The sequence below is a fragment of the Lissotriton vulgaris genome, chromosome 5 (assembly GCF_964263255.1).
Source record: "Lissotriton vulgaris chromosome 5, aLisVul1.2, whole genome shotgun sequence".
Classification (NCBI taxonomy): Eukaryota; Metazoa; Chordata; class Amphibia; order Caudata; family Salamandridae; genus Lissotriton; species Lissotriton vulgaris.
In genome coordinates, this window is record NC_141693.1 from 2,003,952,804 (window position 1) to 2,003,979,349 (window position 26,546).

Sequence of the window (26,546 nt, forward strand, 5' to 3'; positions counted from 1 at the left end):
AATATGCCCCCCCTTTTTTTACACCATATTCCCAGACGCCAAAACTAGTCCGACACCTCTTTTTTGGCGCTGGTTCTTTACTGAAAGGCACAGTCCGGTAAAAACACGGAAGCACTGTTGCGTGACCGCAATAGATGGACCCTACTGTTTGATTTCAAACGCTGGCATGACCCCATCTATTGATATGATCGGGGTAAAGACTAGTAATATATGTGTTAAATGTTGTACATGTGTACTGTCTACCCCGGTATGTGACCCCTTCCTGTTTTTTGTTTAGGTTTTTTTCCCGAACAAGGAAAAACGCACTATTTTACATGAGTTCGCAATTTGTGATCTCTGATTTGGACTAGGGCAGGACGCGCCTTAGCGTGTGCGGGCCACCCAGTCCAAAAAAACACGGTCCTGACGAAAACCTATGAATATATATAATGGTTGAAACATGTAGACCTTTTTAATCATTAGCCTACCTAATTAGGCACAGGTGCCACACTATTTTTAACAAGGGTTCAAGCACTCAAGAATAAATACTTGCAGTGAGTAGTTTTGGCCCTTTTTAAACTCACTTCTTGATAGTTATGCACACATAAAAGAAAATACTAACCAGCTCCACTGTAGTCAGGTGTCGCAGCACACCCTGTAGGCACTCGGCCTATGGGGTGGGACCCCGATGATGAAGCATGTCACCAACTAGGTTGGTGAGTGAGGGGTCTTCTATAAGGATATGCATTATCCAATAACAGGTTGGGGAATATTGTGCTGACTAGAGCACTTACGCCTAGATCCAGAGAATTATTTCTCTACCTACGCGGGGACACTCCATTGTTTTTGTAATTCAGTGTTATTAGTCTACTCTCTGCTCCATTTGGGCACACTGTGTGACCTCAGGCACTTTCTCCGCAGGGTTCCTTGCTTCTCTGGATTGACAGTGCCTAGAAGTAGCTGCAGAAAGTGTAAATAGTCTTAATCATTCTACAAATTACTTGCAGATAATACCATCTATCAGGCTGAGGCGCCCCCCCCACACCTGGTATAGTTGTAGAATGCTTACCCATTTGCCCCAGAGGGCAGTTCGTGCACACCACTTCTCCGCTTGTGGGTATCACGGCACAGGAGGAGCCCCCAGGGCACGGGCAGGGTTGGCAGTCATCAGGTCTTCCTATGAACGGGTTGCCATAGAAACCATCCATGCAGCGCTGGCAGGAGGTCCCCTCGGTGTGGTGCAGACAGAAACAGACCCCTGGGGGGAGAAAGCAGAGCTAACACACCTGCACAGACACACAGATACACACCCAGGGCAGTGGTGCCTACCTGAACAACACTGCCCACCCACTCTACACAGGTCTCTGTCGGCTGAAACACTAGACCTGCTTTTTCTCCACATCATTGCATTGTATTGGATTGCAACATTTTATAGTGCTTACTACCCCTATGTGGGACACTGAAACGCTTGTCTACACAGGTAGCCTGTTCAGGGCCAAACTGGGAACTGAAACCGGCGCTTGCAAACTGCTTGGCCGGCCCCCCTGATGGGGAGGGGTGGGGGTTCAGCCGAGCTGTTTTGTATGGACGGTTTTGGCCAATTTTGGTACAGGGGGCCGATATTTCCGCCCCCCGAAACAAAAATGGCCGCCGGTTCCCAAAACGGACCCCAGCTTGGCGGCCCACTTGGGAAATGCCCGGTGCCCATTATGGCCAACCTGGCCCTGAGCCTGATACTCTGTGTAGTGAGTGGCTGGAAGTGTGCTGTCTTTTTTTGATCCTATGTGGGAGGTGTTGCCATGTCATGCATGGATTTCTTATGTTCATAGTCTGCTCGGCTGGTGACTGCACTGGGTTGTACATTCTGAGATATTTTGTTTAAATGTTATGCTCCTGAGCAGGCACAGGCTGAGAGAAGACAAAGTGGAGAGGTCTGCTGGGACGGGCTTTATTCATATCATCATATATCTGATTTTCATTGTGAGATGTCAAGACTCGTCATCGTTTGTTGGGACCTGCAGCAGGGACTGAATTACATCCCTCGTTGGCCAGTGGCAATGACAGATCTCTCCGGCATACCATGCCTGTTCAGTTGATGATTTTGAGAAGTTGGCCTGGCATATGCTGTCCACTATTCTAGTGGGCACCTTGCACGAGTCCAAACGGTCCTCATTGATGGTAGATTTAAGGACACCCTTTATTGAAAGCTATCCTAGTGGTAGCTGTGGAGAGCAGCCTTCAGGCTAAGAGTTGAAGGAATGTAAAGCAGCTTGTTTTACCAGTCTATAATCTCATGAATGACCAAATGAAAGGAGAACCACACCAGGTATATATATAAAATATATTTATTTATTCTAAACACATCCCTCTAGTCTCTTTATGAAGCTAGAGGCAAAAGTACATAAAGTAAACTTATCTGGCACACAGTAAATTAGCACAATAAACTTTGAGCCATAGGGGCGTACCAAACCATATATTATGAAAGTGGTATAAGAACCACGACTGACACAGAGCCTTTAGAAACGCTGGGGCCACCAGGAATCACTCAAGGTAGGGACACAGGAGACCCACGGGGGATGCGTGAAGTGTCTGAACACAGCCAGGAATCACCATTAATTTCCATGGGGAAAGTCGCGGTTGGAATTTTAAAGAAAGAAAACACTTAGAAGAGGACTTGGAGCAAACCCCTTTAGAACTAGGAGGTTCTAGAGTCAACACCCACGGGAGCACCAGAGTACTCGAGTTGCCTCACTCAGGGAAGCCGGGTGCCTAGGTGTCTTTTCATGTCGGGTTTCATTGTTGATTTCAATGGAGAGCTGCTGCAAAGTACTGCTGGGGTCCAAGTGGAAAGTGTCCGGGTGGATCCAAGCCTGGATCAGAGATGTGAAGAACCTTAAAGGAGAGGGGACAGAGTCTGGGTCACTAGCCAGTGACCAGGAAGGCGGTGAGAAGATGCCCACCAATGTCGAGTGCTTGCAGGTGAAGAAGGTGAAGCTTGACTCTTTAGCCACGAGGACCCGGAGGCGTCAACGACAAACAGGTGCTGGATTCGAGCTGTCACAAGAAGGATGTAGAGTGCTGCGGTGTTGGATTCCGGATGGGACCCAACAAGCCTTGGCAACAGCAACCCACGCAGAAAGCAAAGATTGCTGCGGTGCAGACCAGCAAGGTCTGAGGGACTCATCTCTTGGTCGGGAGTTAGGGTAGATTTGGAGCAACCAAGAAAACCCACAGGAAAGAAGAGTTACCTTCATAGGGACCCACCAGTCGACGGACCAGGGATCGCGAAGGGGCCTCGAGCAGAAATGCTAGAAGCGGGCCCACGGAACACTCGTGGAGTGTATGCCCACAATCCTCAGTGCAGATAGTGCTCAGGGCTTGCACTACGAGTAGCCCAATGTACAAGTTTGGAAAAGGTTGGGATGTGGATGCACTAGCAAATGTGACCGGTGTCCAGGAGTTCTGGTCCCTCGTCTTTCGTGAGGGCTGCGGGTCTCAGCTTTGCTGAGATCTTGTGTCGGCCTCTGGGAAGTCTGGAAGTTCATGTCCTGAGTCGCTAAAACTTTGGGGTCCGGCGGGAGCCTCGGAAATGCAGACAGGCAAAATGTTCTTGTTGCCTGTTTGAACAGGGGAGTCACTCCATGACCGCAAGGGAGATTCTTCATCTTTTAGTCGAAATAGAATGTCGAAGTTCCAGGATATATGTTGCAGAGTTTCGTCCAGTGGTAATCTAAAGTCCTAAGCACTGGGATCCCATACTTATACTAAGTTAGGGTATTGGACATACTCAAAAGGACCCACCTATGGGAGGTTACAGGGAGTGGGGTGGTTACACCCCTTTCCCTTTGTCCAGTTTCGCATCAGACCAGGGGCTGAGTGCCCCTGCAACCGGTTTGAACTGGGATATGCACAGGGACACCAAGTGTGCCCCCAGCACTGTCTGAAAAGCATTATCTGAATGCACCCACCATGCCCCAATACACTAAAGCCAGTCTGAGAGGTGGTTACACCTCCCTGTGACAGGAAACCTATTGTCCAGGCCTCCCCTGCCGGAGTTTCATCCATCAGCAGGAGGTCAGACTCGTGTCTGTGGCTGCAGCATCCATTTTGTGATGCTGGGGCTCTTTTAAACTATTACCGGTCAGGTAAGTGTGTACATGTCTTCTCCCTCTAGAAGGGTGGAATTCTACCCCCGCCGCAAGGACTGGGGGGGTGGGGGAGGGGGGTGGGATTCCAAAGTGTTTGACACCAGACACGACGTGTATCGATGCAGCCATTCCAAAGGTAGCATTTACCGCAAGGTTATAATGCACTTAAGAGTATATGGTCTTGCTGCATCACAGAACAGCCTCAGAGAATAGACTCCAAACACTGCAGATGGGTCCTTCTCATGCATGGACACCCTCTCACACAAAACCAAGCACTTTGCCTTCAGGATTATTAAGGCCTGCCAAAAGAGTGACTGATGTGTTTATATGTGTCAGTGATTAAAGGTAGATATGGGTAACCTATATCTTAGTAAGGGGTGCATGCACCACCTTACCCAGGCTGCAGTAGCAGACCTGGGGTGTCATTTTGGAAGGCTTCCCAGGGATGGCATAATACATGCTGCAGCCCCTAGTGGGCCTCTGAGGTACTTATGCCCTTGGTATACTAGGGACTCGCAAGGTTAACCCAGGAACCAATCCGGAGTGTACCTAATGTACATGCAATCAATGTAGAGAGGAAGCAGCTAGGCTGGGGTCCTGGATGGCAGGCCCCAGCCAGACTAAAGTCAAGAAACAGGGAAACACCAGCAAAAAGCGGGGGTAACCATAGTCAGCAGATCCTACTCTCCTACAATGATGAGTGGTTATTGCTGTGGAATCTGCAGTGCTGGGAGATGGACAGGACTTAAAGAAGTTTTGTCTTATGTGAGTGTCAAGCCGTATAAGGAAACTGTTATGCGATCCGTATGAACTACAGTCGACTGCTTAACAGCTGAGCGTTATGGTGTTCATATTAGCTTATGCCAAGAGGCTCATATATTGTATTGTAATTGCATGCCCCCTACCGACCACAACAGCTATCGGCATATTTCTCGGCTACAAATCCCTGCTAAGATTGTTAAAAAAATAATGAATCAACAACTTACATAATGGAGGACGAACTCTTGTATCCCACTCAATTTTGGTTCCGTAGTCGTCATAGTACTGAAACTGCACTTATTATTTCTCTGTGGAAGAGGTCAGAAAATCCCTTGATCAAGGGAGAAGTGCTGCTTTTATCCTATTAGACCGGACCACAGTCTTCGATACTGTCCATCAAGATCTTTTGATTGGCTGCCTCCCTAACATTGGGGTTGGCGGACCTGCTGCTGTTCTCTTGAGCTCTTTCCTGCTTGATCAGGAGCAATCAGTGGCACTCAACGAATTCACCTCAGATTCCTTTTCTCCCCAGGGATCGCTGTTGTGTCCGACACTATTTGGCCGAGTTCATTTGATCTTTTGGATTCTCACTTACATTCTATGATAACGATAGTCAGATCGTGGTCTCCCTGACCAAGAGTGAGCAGGACGCCGGCATGAGATTCCATAACCCCATGCAAGCAGTCAATGAGTTGATGGCTAATAACTGGTCGAAACTCAACTCCGCAAAGACCGAGGTCATTCTATTTGGAAACGCAGCCTTGCGCTGGTCTCCTTCCTGGAGGACATCTGAACCAGGATCTCTTCCCACTCCTGTAAGAAAGGTTCGTAACCTGGGAGTATTGTTGGATGACAAACTCACCTTCATAACCCAGGTCAATGCAGTTATTATATCATCTTCCTTCTACACTCTGAGGACGTTGAAGAAAGTTTTGACTTTTCTACCATCAGAGCTTCAAAAATCAGTAGCGGCATCCATGATCCTTTCAAAAATGGAATGCTGCAATGCTCTAAACATGAATATGCAGCAACAACATATGAATAAACTGCAAAAGTCTTCAGAATGCTGCTGCTCGGGTACGTTTGGGCATTCCAAAGTTCTAATCTGTCTCAGCAGCACTTAGACAGCTGTCAGAGAAAGAGTCATCTTTAAAGCTCTTTGCATCACATTTAAGTCCTCACATGGTATAGGATCAGACTACCGAAGGAAGAAATAATTCAAGTGGCACCCCCCTCATAGGACCCTAAGATCCCCGACTGCAAAAAACGTCTCTATATCAACATTTGAGTTAGCCTCCTGGGGAGGAAGAAACACTCTCAACTGTGCCTCCAAAATGTGGAATGCCTTACCTTCCCATCTAAAAGCCAACAACAATCTGCTCCTCTTCAGAAAAACTCCTAAAATGTTTCTCTTCAAACATTCATTTGTTCATGGGCTGGAAGGTATTAGGCTTCTGCTGAGCTAGTGCTAAGATACCTTCTGGTGTACGTGGACTCAAGAAATTAGTTTAACATAACATAACTTATAGTATTTGCTGCCCCTGATGAGGTGTTGAAACACTGTTGGAAATCAGGACCCCTTTGCAGTGCCCCCCACTTTTTGCCCCATTTGAGACCCTTGGATGCTGTTTTTCTGAGACGGAGAGCGCCTTGGGCTCTCCCTGGCAGGTCAGGGCCAGTGCGATGCTGAAACACCCAGTGAAACACACACTTGCATTAGGGGACACAATGTGTTAGGGTATACCTATGATTGGCATGACCTACCCTATAGGTCCCCACTAGATAATAGGGCGAGGGTTACAACTACGTATAAGTCCCTAGTACATAATAGGGTATGGCAGTTTAGGGGCCAGCAGCCCTTTCTGTACTTGCATGTGTGCACTGCTGAGAGCCTGAGGATATTTTAAAAACAGCCCTGCATGCAGCACTGGTTTTAAATGTAAACGGTGCACAAACTGAACTTTGGTGGTACGAGCACTTGAAAAGTGATAAACTACAATATCGTGGCATGTTAGGTACCCCCAGGGTCTCCCCTAGGTGTCCCAGGGGTGGGGGATCATGCCATTATAAGGAGGGTCCTTATAAACTGTGTTTTATATGCCCTGGGGTTAGTGAAATTGCAAATCTCCCCTTCCCCATTGTAGAGAAAGTGCCTCCCAAAATCGAATTTGGAGCTAGGAGCACTGTGGGGTGAGGAGCTATACTACTGTGGCATATTCAGAACCCCTAAAGTCTTTCCTAGGTGTCCCAGGGGTGGGGTGGGATCCTGTTCCTATTAGCAGGGTCCTTATAAAGATGTTTTATAGCCCTGATGATGGAGAAATTGTACACTGCAGTTTCCCCATTTCAGATGCCAAGCTCCATATTATAACATGACAATAGTTAATGAATATATAAATATTGCTAGAAATTCAATAAAATACCGTTCAAGGACTTAGGAGAATGGTATTGATAAATCCAACAATATGCCAGTGTTGAATGTATCCTAAAGCATACAGAAAAGAAGTTATAAGACTTATCTGTAAGCCAAAAATCAGCCTCCTTGTGCTCTTTCTTGACCAGTCAGAGTTAACTGGGTTAGCCAGGCTGCTTTGATGAAGTGATAAGTGGCTCACCCAGGGAGAGGCTCTCTGGCGGAGACAGCTCTGCCAAGCAGGAATGCCAGAGGAGGTGGGAGGGGTCGCAAAGCATGGAGCTTCAAAGGGAGAATAGAACTGGCAGGGAATGCCAGGCCAATCTACCCACCAGCCCATCTGACCCAGCCAGATGGCAGGCTTAAGGCAGGAATTTGTAGATAGCAAGAGAAGAAGGATCCCCATGCTGGAAACTTGATTTGCACCATCAGACTGCATTCTGACTGACTGCGCCTGCTGCACAATCTGGAACTGAACCCCTGTGGAGGTGCCTTTCTTTTAATTGATTAAAGAGTGGACTCCCTGCAAGCTACAGGTTAACAGAGCTCAGCTGCATCAACTCCACCAAGAGTCCCCTGCCTGGAGTGTATCCCGTGGACATTTAAAGGTTTTGGCCAGGTGCATTGTGGGAATTGTGGTCCCAAACTGTCCAGGACTATCTTGGATCTTCCAAACCCTTGCCTTGTGTTTTGGGCCCCTTGGACCCTCAAGAGGTACTTCAGGTAGAAGTTCCACAAATTTGGAGAAGTTTGGAGCAAATTTGGGAAATAAATCCATAAGGTGACTAAGTGCTAGAAGTGTTTATTCTTTAAAAATTCAGATCTCAGGTACCCTACCTTGGAGGTTTGTCATTTTGGTGTCATTTTAAAGATAATAATATTTCCTATTTTTATAAACTGATGTGGGATTTTTATTGTGTGTTGTGGCTTAAATATTTACTGCATTGGTGTTTTTAAACGCTTTACATACCTGTCTTTGAAGTTACGCCTGCCTGCTCGCTGCCAAGGGTTGAGCATGGGAATACTTTATTGAGCCCTAGGCCAGTTAATGGCCTTCTTGCAAGCGGTAGATGCATATTTACCACTACTAATAAGCCACTTTCCAACAAGCGCTTTACGTCGGGCATCACATTGCTGCAGACTCCAAGGCTAGTGTTTCTTTAGTGGTTATTGGGGCCAGTCTTGCACTCTTAAGGAAACCATTCCATGCATTTACTCCAGTTTGTCAGGGGTAGATTACATTAATTGGAGTTAGGGGTGATCTTTAGAGGGAGGAGTATGTGAATGTTTGCAAATTGTTGAGAGTATTCGTATATGAGCTACAGGAGATTAAGTATTGTTAGAATGACTTTTAATGGAGATTTTGTGTTTTTTGAGCTGAGGTATGGGTAGTTTGGAGAAATACAGCAAAGGGTCCATGACGCTCTCCAGTTTAACCGTGAGAGCCAGCCGCTAGCCCTGACCTGAAAGAGAGGTAGGACTTGTCCTGAAAACTAACAGTGATATCATACAGTTATGAAGCGACAAGTTAAGTGAACTGTGGGGCATATTAGCAACAACCTCGTTAAAATTATCTAACCTGGGCTTCTATTGGAATTCTATAACGCATATTAGCAAGTCCATTATCGCCGTTTTAGCTGCAGTTTCCTGCTGCTAAAACAGCGATAATTTTAACGAGGTTCTTGCTAATATGTCCCTGTAACCTTTTTCTTTAGGTGTATCAAATTAAAAGAAAACACAGCAGTAAAACGAAGGGTTGACGCACGGTTCAACCAATTGTGCTGAATAACAGTAGGGGCTTGGTACCTTTATTCAGCAGGTGAGATATGTAAAATTGAGCCCACAATAATCTTAATACCAAATTAGGTTGTCAGAAATAACACACATAGAAGGGAAGCCTTAATTCCAAAACACACAAGCAGGCAGATAATGAAGGAATTAAAATGTGTTTTAAATTTCTCGCCCTGAAATATGAAATGCTTAATATGGTGTATTTTAAAAAAAAATAGAGTCAAGGGTGGTGGCTTAATGCATATTGGATATATTTGGGGCATGTTGCATAGGTCAGTGAGAAATATTGATTAGGTAGTGAGGGCACGATAATAATGGGGTACTGTCCACACAGAAGTATGCTTTAAAATGTCAACGGTACTTTACATTAAGTTACCATAAAAATGCTGGAATGTTTAAAAATGTTAGGACATAATGATTTTACGAAATGGGACAATTGAAAATGTCAAATGTATTTCATGATAAGTTACCATGATAATGAGGTAATATCTAAGTTTTGTGATATAAATGTCTTTATCGAATGGGATGAGCAATATCAGATACAATATAGGTTTCCGTGATAAATAGGGTGTTTCTCTAAACACAATGTTCTTTGTATATATTTGTCTTATACAGGATGTTTACAGTCACTATATAACAGAGACTTGGTCTTGAAAAAGATGGAACATTAACAGAAACCATTGAAACGCGTCGATGCAATTTTTGGCATAAACCATGGGAAAACTTGGCTCTGTAGATGTTGTAAGATTTAGTGCATCAAGGTCTAATCATTAAATTGTCCCAATCGATATGCTGTATGAATGACAAAGTGTACTGCCAAATTTTCATCTCTCTTTTTTATGAAATGTTGTACTGTGTGATGTTTTAATTTGATTGGATTTTATGTAAACTGTGTTTTTATAATAAAGATTGCGTCAGATATATTTTGTGACTTTTAAAGACATGAAAAGTGTATACAAATGCTTTAAATAAAAGTAGTATTTGTGATAAATTTGGAGTGGCATAATAGATAATTTCTAAGAATACAGTGGGAGTTTAATATATGTGAAGCAACTATTGTGAGATTGAAAGGTTTGTCGTATTATTGTATTACTTGTCCTGATCAGACTCTAAGGAATAGTTTATTTCTAACCTAGCTCTGTCGTTGGCAGCGCTGGCAGGGGCAATGGGGGGTGTAAGCTGCAGGGGCCTCCTGCCGAGGGCCCTTATTTCTTTTAAGAATCAAGCATTGGATGGAACCTCGTGTGTAATGTTATCTGGAACCTTCTAGGCATGTGGTGTAATCACGCATGTTCTATTATGCTGTGATCTTGGGCACACTTACCCTGTCACAGACTCTCTGCCGCTGCCACGCGCTCCTGTGCGCTCCTAACCCCTCCTAGTCTTACCTTCCCCTGCTGTGCAGGTGAGCTGCACCAGCGGAGAGGGGCTCTGCTGGGTAACATGCAGCCCCCTATGCTGAGCCTGGACCCCCATGGGCCCTGCTCCCCGCTTGCTCAATGCCATGTGCCACACCGGCATCCAGGCCGGGCTTTTTAGCGAACAGCACTTTGCATGCTGGGGTTTTGAGTCCACACTTACAATATTAAAAGCAAACCTACAAGTGTAACACCGCAACATGTGGTTGAGTGACAGGCAGGTGACCCCTTGCCATGTGGACACCTTGCTTCCAGTGCTGGGCTTCCATTTTACCACCCCATGCAAGAGGCATGTTGAATGGGCTATGCATCTTAAATAGTTTACCTCAAAGCACTGCTACAACAGAGGACGTACCGTTTGGCGCTAAATATGGGATGTTTGCGTAGAAATTAGGAAACATCATTTTTGTTACAGTTAAAAGTTTTAAGTATCTTCCCATCGTCTTTGAAAGTCGCTTAAAAGGAAGGAGCACTGTTCAGAGATGACTAAAATAACAAATAAAAACACAGAGTGCCTGTGACGAGTTAGTCAACTCCATGAAGGACACGCTTTACAGACTGCGATAAAGGTTTATTGACAAAAGATTCCCCATAGAGTTTCACAAGGAACCCCCTTCCTTAGAAGTGTGGCTCAATGATTAGAGCGGCAGACCCTGATGCAGAGGTCTAGCCCGGGACCAGGGTTCAATTCCCCGCCTCGGTGGGTCTTGGGCTCAAAAATTCCATGGACCTCTTAATTCTCGCCTCGGTGCCATAGCCCCCACAATGCAGGATGGGTTCCACAGCGGTATTCGTACAAGCGCCTTGAGACCCTTGCGGGTGAGTAGTGCGCAATACAAGTATCAATTTATATTTACATTTTAGACCTTAGAAGTTCGTTTAAAGGGCACTGAATGCCAATGCTTAAGTTACTTTCCCTGCCTACCGCTGTCTCGCTTGCAGCATTACTTTGGGAAATGGGGCTCGCTCACTTAACAGGATGCATTATAGATGCAGGCGCAGAGGCAAAGAAGCTGTCAGGAGGGGCACCCCCCTTTAAAAATGCAGGCGGGTGCCGCCTGCACTGTGAAAACATGGAACGGCTTCAAAGCAGCCGCTCCATTTTTCACATGACTGCACAGCCCCCAGGGCAGCGTGAGATTGCGGCTGCCCTGAGGGCAGTATATTCATAGTAATACACATGCTTTCCTTCATTGTGCTGGGGGCACCTTTTAAAAGGTGCGCTCAACACCATAAAGGCAAACACACTGCATGTATAACGTGGCCCAAGGTGCCACATTATAGAAGTGCCCCCGGGGTACAACAGGCTTTTGCATCCCCTTCTGTAATACTGAATGCGTTGGCGCACGTATAGCACCATCGCTATCAGCAGAGGGCGTTCCCTCATTTGCATGGGGGAGTGGCCCCATGCAAACGAGAGCATCTCTTTGCCTCTGCACCCGCAGAGTATTACAGACTTGGGCGCAGAGGCAAAGAAGCTCTCAGGAGGCACACTGACAGTGCACCCCCTGATTGCAGCCCCTGGAGGGGAAAAAGGGGTCCCATAGGCCCCCCCAGATATCCCATTGCAGGCAGGGCCAATCACTCACTGCACCTGCCTGCAAGGGGATCTCTAATCCCCCTTCAAAGTGCAGGCAGGTTGCTGCCTGCATTGTGAAAACATGGATCAGCTTCAAAGCAGCACTTGAGTGCACTGCCCCCAGAGAAGCACAAGTTCACGGCTACCCTGGGGCAGGGCATTCACCACAATGCAGTGCATTTTCCTGGGTATTGTTGGTGCTGGGTGCACGTTTTGAAAGGTGCGCCCAGAACTAACTAGGAAAATGCACCGCACGGATAATACGGCCCCTGGATGGCAAGAAACAACCTAATTCTGGATTAGGCATTTACGCGTGGACCTGGGAGCCCTAGGGAGAACTAAGGAGTGGGCAAGGGGAGTCAATATGGGAGTCATCTGAACCCCCAACGTAGGGTGCACCAGTGGGGGCAGGATGGGGAGGCCGCTCAACCCCCCCCTTGAGATTGACTGACACTCACCTGTCTCCGGGTCACAGCTCCCATGCTGGTTGCAGGCACAGGGCACACAGGCGGTGAAGGAACCCCCGGATGGGGTCTCCCTTGTGTACCCAGGGGCACAGGACTGGCAGAACTGCCCCAGGTATCCCTCAGGACACCTGCACTCCTCCACCCAAGGGGCGGGTACGGAGAGGCCGGGGCGGGCTGAGGTTAGGCTGACCTGGCGAAGGAACACAAGGCCTGGGAGGAGAAACAGACAAGGGGTTCAAACATAAAAAAGCAAAGTACAGTCACATATAATGAACACACAAGTGCACACAGTGTGCATACACACACACGCACACCTCAACCCCGCCCCACGCTCTATACACAAGAGTGCCAGGCACACACACACGAAGAACACCTCAACCCTGCCCCACACTCTATACACAAGAGTGCCAGGCATATGCACAGAGCACTCAACAAATGCTTGCAAACTCTGATCTAGAGCAATGCAAAACACACAGCTCACAAAAGGTCAACAAACCCTCGAAACATATATAGTACACAACATTCACAGCATATATTAATTGTGAATCACTAAAAAACAAATGTGCTGGTGCAGAAAATACACAATTCCAAGATGCACACTGCACTGACACCTCGAGCACACATGTACAGCACACACCTGCATGCACAGTGTTGAGCACACACCTGCATGCACAGTGTTGAGCACACACCTGCATGCACAGTGTTGAGCACACACCTGCATGCACAGTGTTGACAGACGTCTTAGCATGCACTGGGAAAAGCTGTGTCCCCTGCACGGGTTCGCTTTTTGATCAACAAACAGGAGACGTTTGGGCATTTTCACAGATCAGATATCTTTGTCCTCATACCCAACACATCTCAGACATTAGAAAATGTTTGGCAAGAGTGCAATTTAATCTTAAATCACAGTGATGCTGCCCTCTTGACCAATGAAGAGCCAATGCCAGACGGGTACTTCAATGTCACACAAATTCAACCGTTTGACCTAATCAGCATAGTTGAAACTTTCAGGATGAAAAGCATTTACCATTTGGCAGAAAAGAACTCAAAAAATGTGTGTTTTTCCCCCAAATTCCCTTTTGAAAGCTCTAAAGGCCAATGATTATCTTGAAAATGAGTTCTCTCTGTTTCTGACTCACTGCAACATCCTGGAGTGAGCCTTGACTGCTACCCTTTACCACCAGTGGCGGCTGGTGACATTTGAAAGTGGTGACCTAAACTTTGGGCATGCATTTTATATAGTTAGCTATGTGAATAAGTTCAAAGGACAAACATGGGGTCCAGGGTGAGTCCCCCTGCCCAGAAAGAAATGAAAAAAGATTGGCAAATGGTGCATTTTAAAGTGAATGAATATAGCGATAAAGCAAGGCGTATAAAGCAGTGGGAACGTATAGTCTTGAAATATTAAACACATTAAAAACTGTCCCATGTCTTTCTTCATTAATATATTCAACATTTACTGTAATGTTTACATTGTACAGCATGACCACTTTAGCCCTTTAAAATGTGTGCTTGTCCAGTTTCTTGTACTGCATGCATCATTAACTTTGGAAAATATGCTCTAACCAGACTTCAAGAGGCACCCACAGATGCTGGCTGCAACCGGTCATATAGTAATATGTGCAGACAGGTCTTTAAGTGAGATGACAAAGTGGGGTCTCTCCATAAAGTAACATGTCAAAACATTTTTGTGATTCCCATAGTGCGCCACCAGACCAGTATTTTGGTTTCTCTCTGAGAAGTAATTGTATCCAGATAAATGACACAGCAACTGACATACACCTGAAGCCTGTCAGTATGATTGGCTTTGTCACTGGGTGTTAGCTGTTTGATGTACATAAGTAACATAATTTGTTATAAATAATTAACAGTGGAAATGTTTCAATTCTGAAACGGTGTGTCTGTGAATTAAATAGCATTGAGCCCTGTGGAAGGGGTTTTGCCTTTAGTTGTGTGCTTTATGTTAGATATGTAACCTCTTTTTTTCTGCATATGTTGTCCATCTGCGCATCTTCAACCACCTCTCCTTCCTCTTCAGCATCCTCTTTTCACTCTTCCCCGAATCCACTACCTCGCATCTGTCACTTCATCGCCCCCAACATGCACTGCACTCCCTCAAATATAAGAACGGTGATGGATTACACCCAGATCTGTTGATTGGGTGTGAGTGTTTGATTGATTCAGATGCTCCGTCCATCACCCCCCCCCCCTTTGTACCGCTTTTGGCCGCCATAAGTGTGGCAGGGTAGGCTCAGACGTGAGTCCCTTGCTCACTTTGCCACTGGATTCAAGCAAGCCGGGCTGAAGACGGGTGGAATGCCAGAAACCGGTCCTCGGAAGCTTGTTTCTGGTCAAGGGAAGGCATGGCTTGGCAGTTCGGGCTGGACTGTTCCCATGAGGCACAGGGTCAGACTGATTTGCATATGGCCATGTATGAACTGGGGTGGCAGAGTGGGCTAAAGAACGGTGATGGATTAAACCCAGATCTTTTCACTGGGTGTGAGTGTTTGATTGATTCAGATGCTCCGTCCGTCACCACTCCCTTTTGTACCGCTCCCTCAAATATAGGCTCTTTAATTTCTCTTAATTTTGCGGTTCAAATATTTTTGACATCTGTGTACCCCCTTCACACACACATATCCACAGAATTTCAGTTGCAAGTGGAAAACATAAACATTGTTTTGTGTGTTATGCAGAGAGGCCAACCCGTTGACAGGCACTTTGGCTTCAGCCTTCGCGCCTGCACGCTCAATTAAGGCCCTTCAAACACCTGGCATGGCTCAAGCCTCAAAGTATGCACAGAAACTAATACAGATAAGCAACAAAATTATACAATAGCTAACTCTCGGGGAAGGCAAGATCAAGTAAACAAGTAAAATAAGAGAGGAGGTAAATGGCTGAAATGCATTCCCCTAACGTTTGTGACATTCACTGTTAGCAAAGTTGATCCATGTTTTTGGCATATCCTTGTTAACTTAGGGGCATGAAGACACGGCCAGTTTTAATGTCATACATCAGAGAACTGTCCACTGTAAGCATATATTTCTCGCCTTGTTTGACTTGGATATTTGGATCAACTTTGCAAGGGAACGAGAACCCTCCTGGTCGTTTGGATCCATTTTGCGGGGGAACGAAGACAGCAGCTCCACTTCTAAAGGAGCGAGCGATCGGCAGCGAGGGCCCGGGGGGTCACAGTGGGGGAGGTGAGCCTGATGAGGGCTCTCAGCACAATGTACATAACACAACATTATGCAAACACTTACCATTACCAATAACAAGGTACCCGATCAGACGTGCTTACATCAGCTCTCACATAGGACGAAAGGGTGGGATCTATCCCTTTGAATGATGGACGTCTGAAATAACGCAGGGATGAAGTCTCCGACACCCCAAACCATGACACTGATTGGGTCACTGGCCTCCAGTGTGGATACAACCCTAGACCACAATGGCAATGAAGGGCTTTGAAACAGAAAGCCCTGCGTCGTGCATCAGAGTTAAGAAAGTTGATTTACTGCCTGGCTTCCGTCTCTTGCTGCTGAGCGAGGCAGGGCAGGCAGCCTGAAACAGGCAGACCAGACTTAAATACATTAGAGATACAATCGCATCTCTATTTAATGTTTTTATGTAAATGTGTAGGAATTTCAGAGGGGTGCAGCCCCGGAGCCCTAATGGAGAAACCGTCCCTGTTATCGCTCCAGTAGGGTCAAGTGCTCAAAGGGAGTAAGTTGGTTACCGAAGTAAAGCGGCAAACAACAGTGCTCACCAATTATATTACTCAGAAGCCACCCTGACTTAGGGCTTGAGGAAATGACCTCACATTGCAATAAAGGATGGCGTTCCTTCTCCTCCTTCGCAGCGAAAACCTGGAACAACCTCCCTCTGCACCGCGGAGCCTCTACCTCTGTTCAGGAATTCAGGAAGACAAACAAGACCTGACAGTTCAACTGATGTCACAGCAATCACCACTTCCTTAGTGCCTGGATACCCTTCTGGGTGACTAGAAGGGCTTTACAAATTCTCTGATTACTTGATTGACATTAGCAAGGACAGTAGAGACCTGCATCCCCAGCCTCAGAAGCCATTGATCTTCACTCAAAAAGAGTACTAGATTTCCATGCAGGAGGCCTGTTCAAAGATTCATTGTACTCCGTTTTGGGACAGGCATCCCCCGAGGCAGCTCACTGTAAATAATCTGAAGCTAGCTTTTAGGACTAAAGGCTGGAATCCCTTAGCCGGTCAAAAGACCACCCTACTGCCAGCATTCTGAACATACCCAGGTGGAGGGGGCATGTCAGATGCAGGGAGGAGGGGTAGTCTCAGTGGCGTAACAAAAGCCCCCACAGCCCCGGTAGCTTCTCGGTGCAGGGTGGCCTGAGCTCCCGGAAGCCCCCTCCAGCACTATGCACAGGTGGCAGGCATCTGCCCTGAGAGCTCTTGACTGGGTTCAGAGCGCGGGCTACCCTCCTCCATGTACTTTGCAGGGGGGACCCCTCAAGTTTCGCTACTCCACTTGGTAGTCCAAGGATGTAGGGTACAAGTCTGTGACAGAATCCCCACCCCTTCTAAATCTACAGAAGAATGAATGTTCTCCAGGGGACTTTATAGTTAGAAATGAGGCTGAAAAGGCTTCAGTTTAAGGCAGAGACACCTTGCCTTCAGTTTAATGCAGAGACCCCCTGCCTTCAGTTTAAGGTAGAGACCCCCTGCCTACAGTTTAAGGCGGAGACCCCCTGCCTTTAAAACAATGTGAACAACTGGCAATTTGAAATTAAAAAGCTTATCAATATGGCTCCCGGTTTAATGATTTTTTACATATTCGTCTGTTTTAGACTTGGGGTCTCTGGTTGGCACAGGTAGGTACTAGTGACAAGCAGGGACCCTCTCCTCTAGTCAGGGCAAGGGAATTACTCTCCCAAAATATCCCCTGCTCACCCTCTAGGCGGCGTGGCGCGAGCAGTCAAGGCTTATATCAAAGGCGTTGTAAGTTAAGCATTTGTGACCACATACAGTAACCCAGTGACAACACTACAAATGGACACCACACAGGATTTATATCAAAAATAAGTATACTTTATATGGAGTTATCACAAGACCAATAAACAACAAAAAGAATCCACAGTACTATTAAGTTTCAAGAGTGCAGGTTAAAAAGGCTTAATTCAAGGTTCTGAGCGAGTCAGTAGCCTTGTCCGGCTACAGTGTTGCTGAAAAGAACAGAGTCTAACAAATCCAGCCGACCGCGGCATTCTGGGCCCACTCAAATATCGACAGACTCAGTCACAGTACCTTTTCCTTGAGGCCACCGTCACTTATGTGCGAGCCGGTTCCCGGGTTCGTCGTGGTGTAGAAAAAGAAAGCGTTGCAGGTCACTGTGTCCTTCCAGTCGCGGTGCAGCCTACGGCTCATTGACGGTGTCGGTGAGCTCAAGGCATGCGATATTCGAGGCAGACGTTGCTCGTTGCGGTGCTTCCAGCTTTACGTGCGGCGACAGAGCCGGAGTTCGGGAGCTGGCGTTGACCAGTGCGGTTAGCGGTGCGAGTCGGGCGGTGCGTCGCAAAGCGTGCAAGGCAGTGCCCAACTCCGGTGCGATCACAGGACTCGAAGTCAGCAGCAGTGACTGCGTTGGTCAGACCAGTACGAGTCGGAGTAGTGAGGCGTTGCACGTCGCGGTGTCCCTTCAGTCGCGGTGCAGCTAAGGCTCGTTGACGGCGTCGAGACGGAGTCTTTGAGCGCGGAGCTTGCAGTGTTCGAGGCAGACGGTGCCTGATGCGGTGCCTACAAGACACCAGGCCAGTCGTAAGAGTCGGTCACAACTCCCTGCCTCTGTATCCACTGGAAGAGCAGCAATTCACAAAGGCTGGGACTTCGGTCAGCGGCAAGCTCTCTTCCAAGCCCTTGGAGATCTTTTTAGCACAAGTTGAAAAGCAAAGGTAAAATCCACAAAGTACTTTCTCCTCTCTAGGCAGTTCAGGCAACCACTGCAGGCCAGTCCCCCAAGCAGCACTTCAGCTTGGGAATAGTCTCTCCTCAGTTTCTTCAGGTTCCTTCTCCTCAGCAGAGGTTTCTTCTTGTCAGTTCTAGGAGTGATCTAATTTCTTGGGATCAGGGTCCTAATACTTATGTCGCAAAATCCTTTGTTCTCTGAGGGAAGAGGGGCCTGTGCCCAGTCCAAACCAGTTCTCAAGTACTCTGTTTATCAGACCTCTCCTTTCCATTCGCCATGCAGGGCAGGAACATCAGACGCCCCACAGGGGGTGGGGCCAGCACAGTGGGGGGCGGGCACAGTCCTATTCATGACCCAGGTGCAACTCCGCCCTCTCGTCTAGATGCTGATCTCTCTATTCACCACCGGGTGGCCCCAGCCTGTCTCTTGGAATCCTCCAGCCCTGTCACTCACAAACTCCAGACAAGGAATACACAACCTAGCAGAGGCGGGCTGAAATGGTTAGGCAAGCAAATACCTACTTTCTAAAAGGGGTATTTGCAAACACAGAATATTAAAATAAACTTTACTAAAAGATGTATTTTATTATTCTGAGTCCAGGCATACTAAACTCAAATTCCTACCATGCTCCCTGAGTCTGTCAGGATTATAGAATGTAACAATTCTAACTGCCCATTCTGGCCTAGGGAGAACAGGTGCCTTGCAATAGTGAAAAACGAAAATGACTGTAATTCACTATTAGGACATGCCACACACATCAGGGCTTGTCCTACCTTATACTTACAATGTACCCTGCCCTTGGGCCTACCATAGGGGTGACTAATATGAAGACCAGGGAAGGTTTAGGGACTGGCAAGTGGGTGCACTTGCCCAGTCAGCATGACAGTACCAGACTGCACACAGACTCTTCAATGGCAGACCTTAGACACATTTTACAAGGCTGCATCTGTGGGTGGCCCAACCAGTGCTGCAAGCCCACTCGCAGCTTTTGGATTACACGCCCTTGCACACTCAGCGCACTGTACTACGGTCTGACAGTAAACCAAACATCCAATCATGGAACCACTAATCAATACATCAGTTTACAATAGGGAGTACTCTCACTGTGGCACTGTACAGCAGTGGCACAGTGCCCAAAGCATCTAATACCAGCAAAAACACGAGGCAACAGAAAAATGGAAGGGAGACCCATGCCAATGGTGCCAGGTCTAACAGTCTGTATTTATCAACAATTAATAATTGCTCTTTTTATGTGCGTTTATCTATATTTAGTTTGTGTTTCCTGAAAACATGAAACTGAAACTAGTTTATTTCCTTATTTATGACACCGATAAACATACACTTGTACTTGAGTATCTGACCGATTTCAATTATATGCATACCCTGAGATATTAAATCAATACACTGGCACGAAAACAAACATTTTAGTGACAGATGTGCTCAATTACAGCTGTTTCAGCCTCTTTCCTAAAATGTCTATTTTTTTTAGCTCCCTTAACTTTCATTGCAGACAGCTGTTGACAACATTTACAATCACCCACTATACTCAAACAACCCAATTTCCAAATTTAAAAATAAATACAGACAGGAAAATGAATTGTTTTCTGTATGTTTTTATCTGTAAAAATCGCAAAAATGGAAAACAGGAGCCTTGCTCATAATCCTGAAACAGAATAATATATAGAATCAATGGACAAAGAGGGTGAAGGAGCAGGTAAAGAGAAAGTACCTTAGAAGGATCCCTATTTTTTCTAATATTGAAGATCTTCTGGTCGGGAATCCTATCCCGGTACCCTGGTCAGACCATCACGTGATCCCATTTTCGTAGGCCCCTCAGGCCGCTATTACGCCGGCTGTAACAGTCAAAAAATCGGTCCGCAAATGGTCAACTTCCTACAGAGTCCTGGGTGTCAATTCTTAACAACACCAGACCTATGTTTGATCCTAATCCTGTTACGGCAAACGATAAACTTGGTAAATGGCTTGAATCCTCATTAGACACTGTGCTGCTCAAAAAATGGACTAATATTAAAATAGGAGCCTACAGAATAGCGTCTTTGAAGCTTTTATTGCAATTAAGCATGGGCGGAAAATCCGTTCCGCTTGCGGATTTTGCGGATTTTCGGTAAATTCGCAATCCGCAAACTCTCGCGAATTTACCAAAAATCCGCAAATTCGCACGCAGCGGATTTTTTTCTTGGTGATACAATATTGCGGCGTGCGACGTTCACTTACCGTCATTCAGTGTTTGCCGAGTTGTTTTTCTCGATATTTTGCGAGTGCTGCGCCATTTTGGATCTTGCTGTGGGATCCCGCGGGAGTTTGGCGACGCATCGCGAGAGTTCGCAATTGCGAAAATGTAGGTGCGGCGGGCAGCAACAATCTAGCACTCGCGAAATTACAAAATTTGCAATTTTGCACAAGAAATCCACTAGCAAGCAGCATAGACCTTCTGAAAATGATGATTTTTATCAGAATAACTCCTCAGGTTGACATTTGCCTGCACTTTTTTGGATTTGAGGCCTTTTGACTTTCTTTGGATTACTTTTGGATTAGAAATCAACTTTCACAAGTAAGTTTGTTTGGGGCATTACAGTTGCTGTTCTGCAGAAAAACGAGTTTTGCTAAACTGAAAGCACTCAGCAGGTGCAAAAGTTCACTCATCATTAGTAACCATTCCCTGTAGTACTTCCTAAAGGGCCCCTCCAGAGTTCAGTTGTCTATGTTTGTTTGGGGCATTACAGTTGCTGTTCTGCAGAAAAACGAGTTTTCTCAAAACTGAAAGCACTCAGCAGGTGCAAGAGTTCAAACTCATCATTAGTAATAGTAACCATTCCCTGTAGTGCTTCCTGACTGGGGCCCCTCCAGAGTTCAGTTGCTAGTTGCAACAATTCTATGACCCTGCTCTGACCCTCACAGCAGGCTCATAGAATAGCTACAAGTAGGCCACAAAGGTCCTGGAAAAATAAATTGCACTGCAACAGAAAGCAAATTACAGATAAGGAAGCAGGTGCCAGACTGGAATTTTAAAACAGTGACACATTAATAAATCAACCCCAAATTAATTCATGTCAGTTGAAGCAGGGCAGGTGTGCTTGCTTTCCCCCCCATAATCTACAGTGATGAACCAGAGGGGGACATTGATGTACCAGAGGGTGGCATGGGTGAAACAGAGGGTGGCAGTGGTGAAACAGAGGGTGCTGTGAACCTGTGATGATGAACCAGACGTAGAAAAAACATAGTCGCGACCGTTGCGAGCCGACAAGTAAGTTCGCAATTGCGAACTGGTACAAAACCCTCGCGAACTGGCAGAAACCCTTGCGAACACAAAAAAAATACGCAAATTTGCGAGAATTCGTGGATTTTGCGGATTGCGAGTTCGCAAATACGCAAATTCGCGAACGCCAGATTCGCAAAATTCGCCCATGCTTAATTGCAATGTGAGGTCATTTCTTCAAGCCCTAAGTCAGGGTGGCTACTGAGTAATATAATTGGTGAGTACTGTTGTTTGCCGCTTTGATTCGGTAACCAAGTTACTCCCTTTGAGCACTTGACCCTACAGGGGTGGTAACAGGGGCGGTTTCTCCATTAGGGCTCAGGGGCTGCACCCCTCTGAAATTCCTACACATTTACATAAAAACATTAAATAGAGATTCGATTGTATCTCTAATGTATTTAAGCCTGGTCTGTCTGTTTCAGGCTGCCTGCCCTGCCTCGCTCAGAAGCAAGAGACAGAAGCCAGGCAGTAAATCAACTTTCTTAACTGTGATGCACGACGCAGGGCTTCCTGTTTTAAAGCCCTTCATTGCCATTGTGGTCTAGGGTTGTATGCACACTGTAGGCCAGTGACCCAATCAGTGTCATGGTTTCGGGTGTCAGAAACTTCAGAGCTTGTGAGATCAAGCAAAACTGCAAACGCCTGGAGAGAAGATGGAGGAAAGATTTCTCCACAATTAATAACATTGAATACAGAGAGGCTATAAAAGCATATAAGGTAGAAATCAGATGTGCTCCGACCCTTTTATATGAAAAAAGGATCACATCAGCCTCCAACTCCCCACCCCTCCTTCTTTTGTATCTGATGATGCATTATTGATTTGTAAAAAACTGGTAACATTCTTTTTTTTTAAATACAAGAAATTTACTCCTCGTTCCCCCAGATCATAGCACAAGAAAATGTTTTAATCTTTGGTCACCCAGTTTTAAACTAAAGATTGTTCCTTAGCGGAAATTCCTCCTTTGATTTTGATTCCTTTTCAAAATCTTCTCAATCAACTGAAATCTGGCTTCCCCAGAGATTCAGCCGCTCCTACCATTCCAAACCAGGTCACTGACACAGTATCTCCAGTCATTCTGGACCTGATTAATACCACACGCTCAATGGGACTTGTCCCCTCTTTGTGGAAACGAGCCAAGGTTAAAGCTCTTTTAAAAAAACGGAATCCTGATCCAGAAGTGTTGGCAAACTATTGTCCGATCCCTCTACTGCCAAGAAGTAGCAATTTTGCTGAAAAATATGTCAATTCTGTTCTCTCTGTATTTTTGGAGAATAATGATTGTCTCCATCCTTCACAAACGGGAAACAACCTTTACAACGCAACTTTTACACCGCACTACCATTACAACGAAACTTTTACAACGCAACATCCATTACAACGCATGAATTTATCACGCAACCATTACAATGCATGACACTACAACGCACACCACTGCAACGCATGCCATTACAATGCAGTCATTACAACGCATACCATTGCAACGCATAGCATTACAACACATAGTACCCTTACACTATCCAACACTTACCCTACTGTTGCACCCCCTGGAGCTAGAATAGCAATTTTAACCCCTGCACTATCCAACACTTACCCTACTGTTGCACCCCCTGGAGTTAGAATAGTAGTTTAACCCCTACACTATCCAACACTTACCCTACTGTTGCACCCCCTGAAGTTAGATTAGTAATTTTTACCCCTACACTAGCCAATACTTACCTTACAAGCAATGTAATGTAATGCGTTGTAATGGTATGCGTTGTAAATGTAGTATGCGTTGTAGTGCAATGCGTTGTAAAGGTAGTTTCAAAGAATTCGTTGTAATGGCATGCGTTGTAATGGATGTTGCGGTGTAAAAATTGCATTGTAAAAGTATGCGTTGTAACGTCATACATCCTTCACAAACTGGTTGTAGAACTCAACAAGGTACGGAGACTGCTCTTCTGGTAGTAGTAGAAGAAGCTAGAAAAATCCTGGATGCCGTAGGCTATGCTGCGATTGCTCTTTTAGATCTCAGCGCAGATACGGTCAACCATCAGCTGCTCATCCAGAGACTCAGGGAGGTAGGAGTGACAGGGACAGCTCTTAAGTGGTTGCAGTCTTTTTTAGAAGATATATCATTCCAAGTATTTGAAGATGAATTAATCTCTGAATGTATGCCACTTAGATGTGGGGTCTCTCAGGGTTCGTCCCTGAGCCCCACTCTTTTTAACGTTTACATAAGTCCCCTGGCTGCGGTTAGTGAAGCCGTTTGGTATCCAGATTGTCACCTTCGCTGATGACACTCAGCTGAATGCCTCTTTCAATCAGCTTGATAAAGCTGGGTCTGACCTAGGTGGGTGTCTTGAAACGGGGTCAGTCTGGATGGAAGGCTCGTACCTGAAACTTAATGGGGCAAAGACGGAGCTGATGTTCCTAGGTAACTCTCGTCCCCTGAATGTAAGCTCATTGTGGCCCAGTTGTTTTGGTTCAATGCCCCTTCCCAAAAAACAGATCAAGAGCCTTGGCGTATGGCTGGACCACAATCTAAACTTCAAGGAGAAAGCACGGAAGGTGGAGGGTATCTGCTATGGGATTCTTAGGATGATACGGAAAATCCTCCCCATGCTGCCTTTTAATGCCAGGAGATTGATGGTCGAAGCACTGATTGTCTCCCGGCTTGACTACGCCAATGCCCTTTATCTGGGATCCCCTTGTTCTACCATAAAAAAATTGCAGACTGTACAAAATTGCGCAGCACGCCTGTTTATGGATGTCTCTAGTTGCGAAACAGCAAAGCCTTCCATTGCCACTCTTCACTGGCTCCCAATTCAGGAGGGAGTCCAGTTTAAAGCTCTGTGTATTGCACATAAGGCAATGTCAGCTAAGGGGCCGCCCATTATTCGGTCTATCATTTCTCCCTATTGTCCCAATAGTTCCTTGCGCTCAGGTACTAAGCACTTGGTGGCAGTTCCCATGATAAAAAGGTCCCAAAGTGGAGGCCGTCTGTTCTTCTACAATGCCGCAAAATTGTGGAACCAGCTCCCACCCACATTCGCCTGGAGGCCAATTACTTGACTTTTCGAAAACTTATAAAAACTTTTCTGTTTGCTTAAAGACCACCTCGAAGTTTCGTGGTTAGACCGCTTCAAGTGCTGGTATGCCTTTGGGGTAGCCACGCACTCTAGAAATGCTGATTCATCCATTCATGTTTCCAAATGTCCTTAAATGTAGAAATCGAATCAGGAAGAGAGGTAAAAGGTCGCCACGCCCCACCTGCAGCTCTCCATCCCTCCCCCTGGTGCTGACGAGGGGACTGGTGGCAGCTGCCCCATGGTGCAGGGATGCTGGATGGCTGTCCAGTTTGGAGTTACCTTGGCCTATGCAGACGTTGAGTGCGAAGAGAAGAAGCGGCTTTATACGAAGCACTCTCTTTAGGGAGAACTGGACATTTGATCAATTTGAGGGATAATGACGAACTATAGTTAGAAGGATGTCATGAGAAACTCCTCATCGCTTCACTAGGCCTAAAATCACGAGAAATAATGCCACAGCTCTTGAAGGAAAATTGGTGAAATCGATTAAAAATACACTTTAAAGGCTGTTTCAATAGTAGGAAAGTAAGGCACTGTAACCCCTTGTACTGTGCACTGTTAGCAAGTTGCCTCCTAGATGATTATCTTACAGAGCTGAGGTCTCTCCCTCGCTTATACTCAGATTGCTGACCCAGGAGGTTGGCCGCAAGTGGAGACAGGTGGGCAACACATGAGGTTGGTCAGAAATCAGGTACACCCTACAAGCGACCACACCCGAAATGATAATGATAATGATAATGACATTTGTAAAGCGCGCAAATACCAAAAATGGTGTCTCGGCGCTAAAAGGAAACCAAGAGTAGAACCCCAACCGACTCATCTCACTGAAACAACCAAGTTTTCAAAGATTTCCTGAAACTCATGAGAGAGCTAGCCTTCCTAATCTCAGGTGGCAACAAATTCCACAACTTGGAAGTGCCATAGTGAAAACTCCGACCTCCCCAGTGCAAAGTCCGGATCTTCGACACAGTTAGAAGATTTCCACCAGTGGACCGGAGTGATCTACCTGGCTCATACCACCTAAAAAGTTCCTGCAAAAACGATGGACCCTTGTGTGTCAGGGCTTTAAAAGCCACACACAGCGCCTTGAATTTAATTCGCTGAACCACTGGCAACCAATGCAGCTTTCGAATTTCTCCCGCGAATGATTTATGCAGTGGAAGCCTCAGCAAAAGGCGCGCCGCCGAGTTTTGAACTGCTTGAAGTTTCCTCAGACACTGCTTCTGGACATTCAAATAGAGTCTGTTGCAGTAATCTAATTTTAATTATATAAGGGAGGTGATTGCCACTTTCTTGGTTTCTTCAGGGATGTAAGGAAGAACCTTCTTAATTTTTTTTATCAGGAAGTAGGAAGCCGAGACAATAGCATTTGTTTGTTGAAAAAATGTTAGTCTGTTGTTAAACAGGATGCCCAAATTTCTAGTCTTATCCGATGGAATAAGGAGGCAATCCCATTTCTGGAGGCCACCAAAGATTGCTCCAAACAGGCTGTAGGTTGCCAAAAATCAAAACTTCCGTCTTATCAGAGTTTAACTTGAGGCAACGTCTACGCATCCAGATGTTGATGGCGGCCATGCAGTCATGGAATTGCACAGCAGGGGAGCTCTGTTTCCTGTAAGCTGTGACCACAATCTGGGAGTCATCAGCGTAAGATGTTAATGAGAAGCCATAGCCTCTAATTAATAACGCTAGTTCG

The 26,546-nt window shown here is 46.1% G+C and overlaps 1 protein-coding gene across 1 annotated transcript in view; it reads right to left on the minus strand.

The window, feature by feature from the left end:
* LAMC3 (laminin subunit gamma 3) overlaps positions 1-26,546 on the minus strand; it is a 713,512-nt gene that overhangs the window by 279,668 nt on the left and 407,298 nt on the right. The window contains exons 12-13 of the mRNA XM_086924802.1: positions 12,546-12,764; positions 1,049-1,237 (exon numbers count right to left, since the gene is read on the minus strand). Of these exons, the coding sequence (XP_086780928.1) occupies positions 1,049-1,237; positions 12,546-12,764 (408 nt within the window). The remainder of the gene's footprint in view (positions 1-1,048; positions 1,238-12,545; positions 12,765-26,546) is intronic.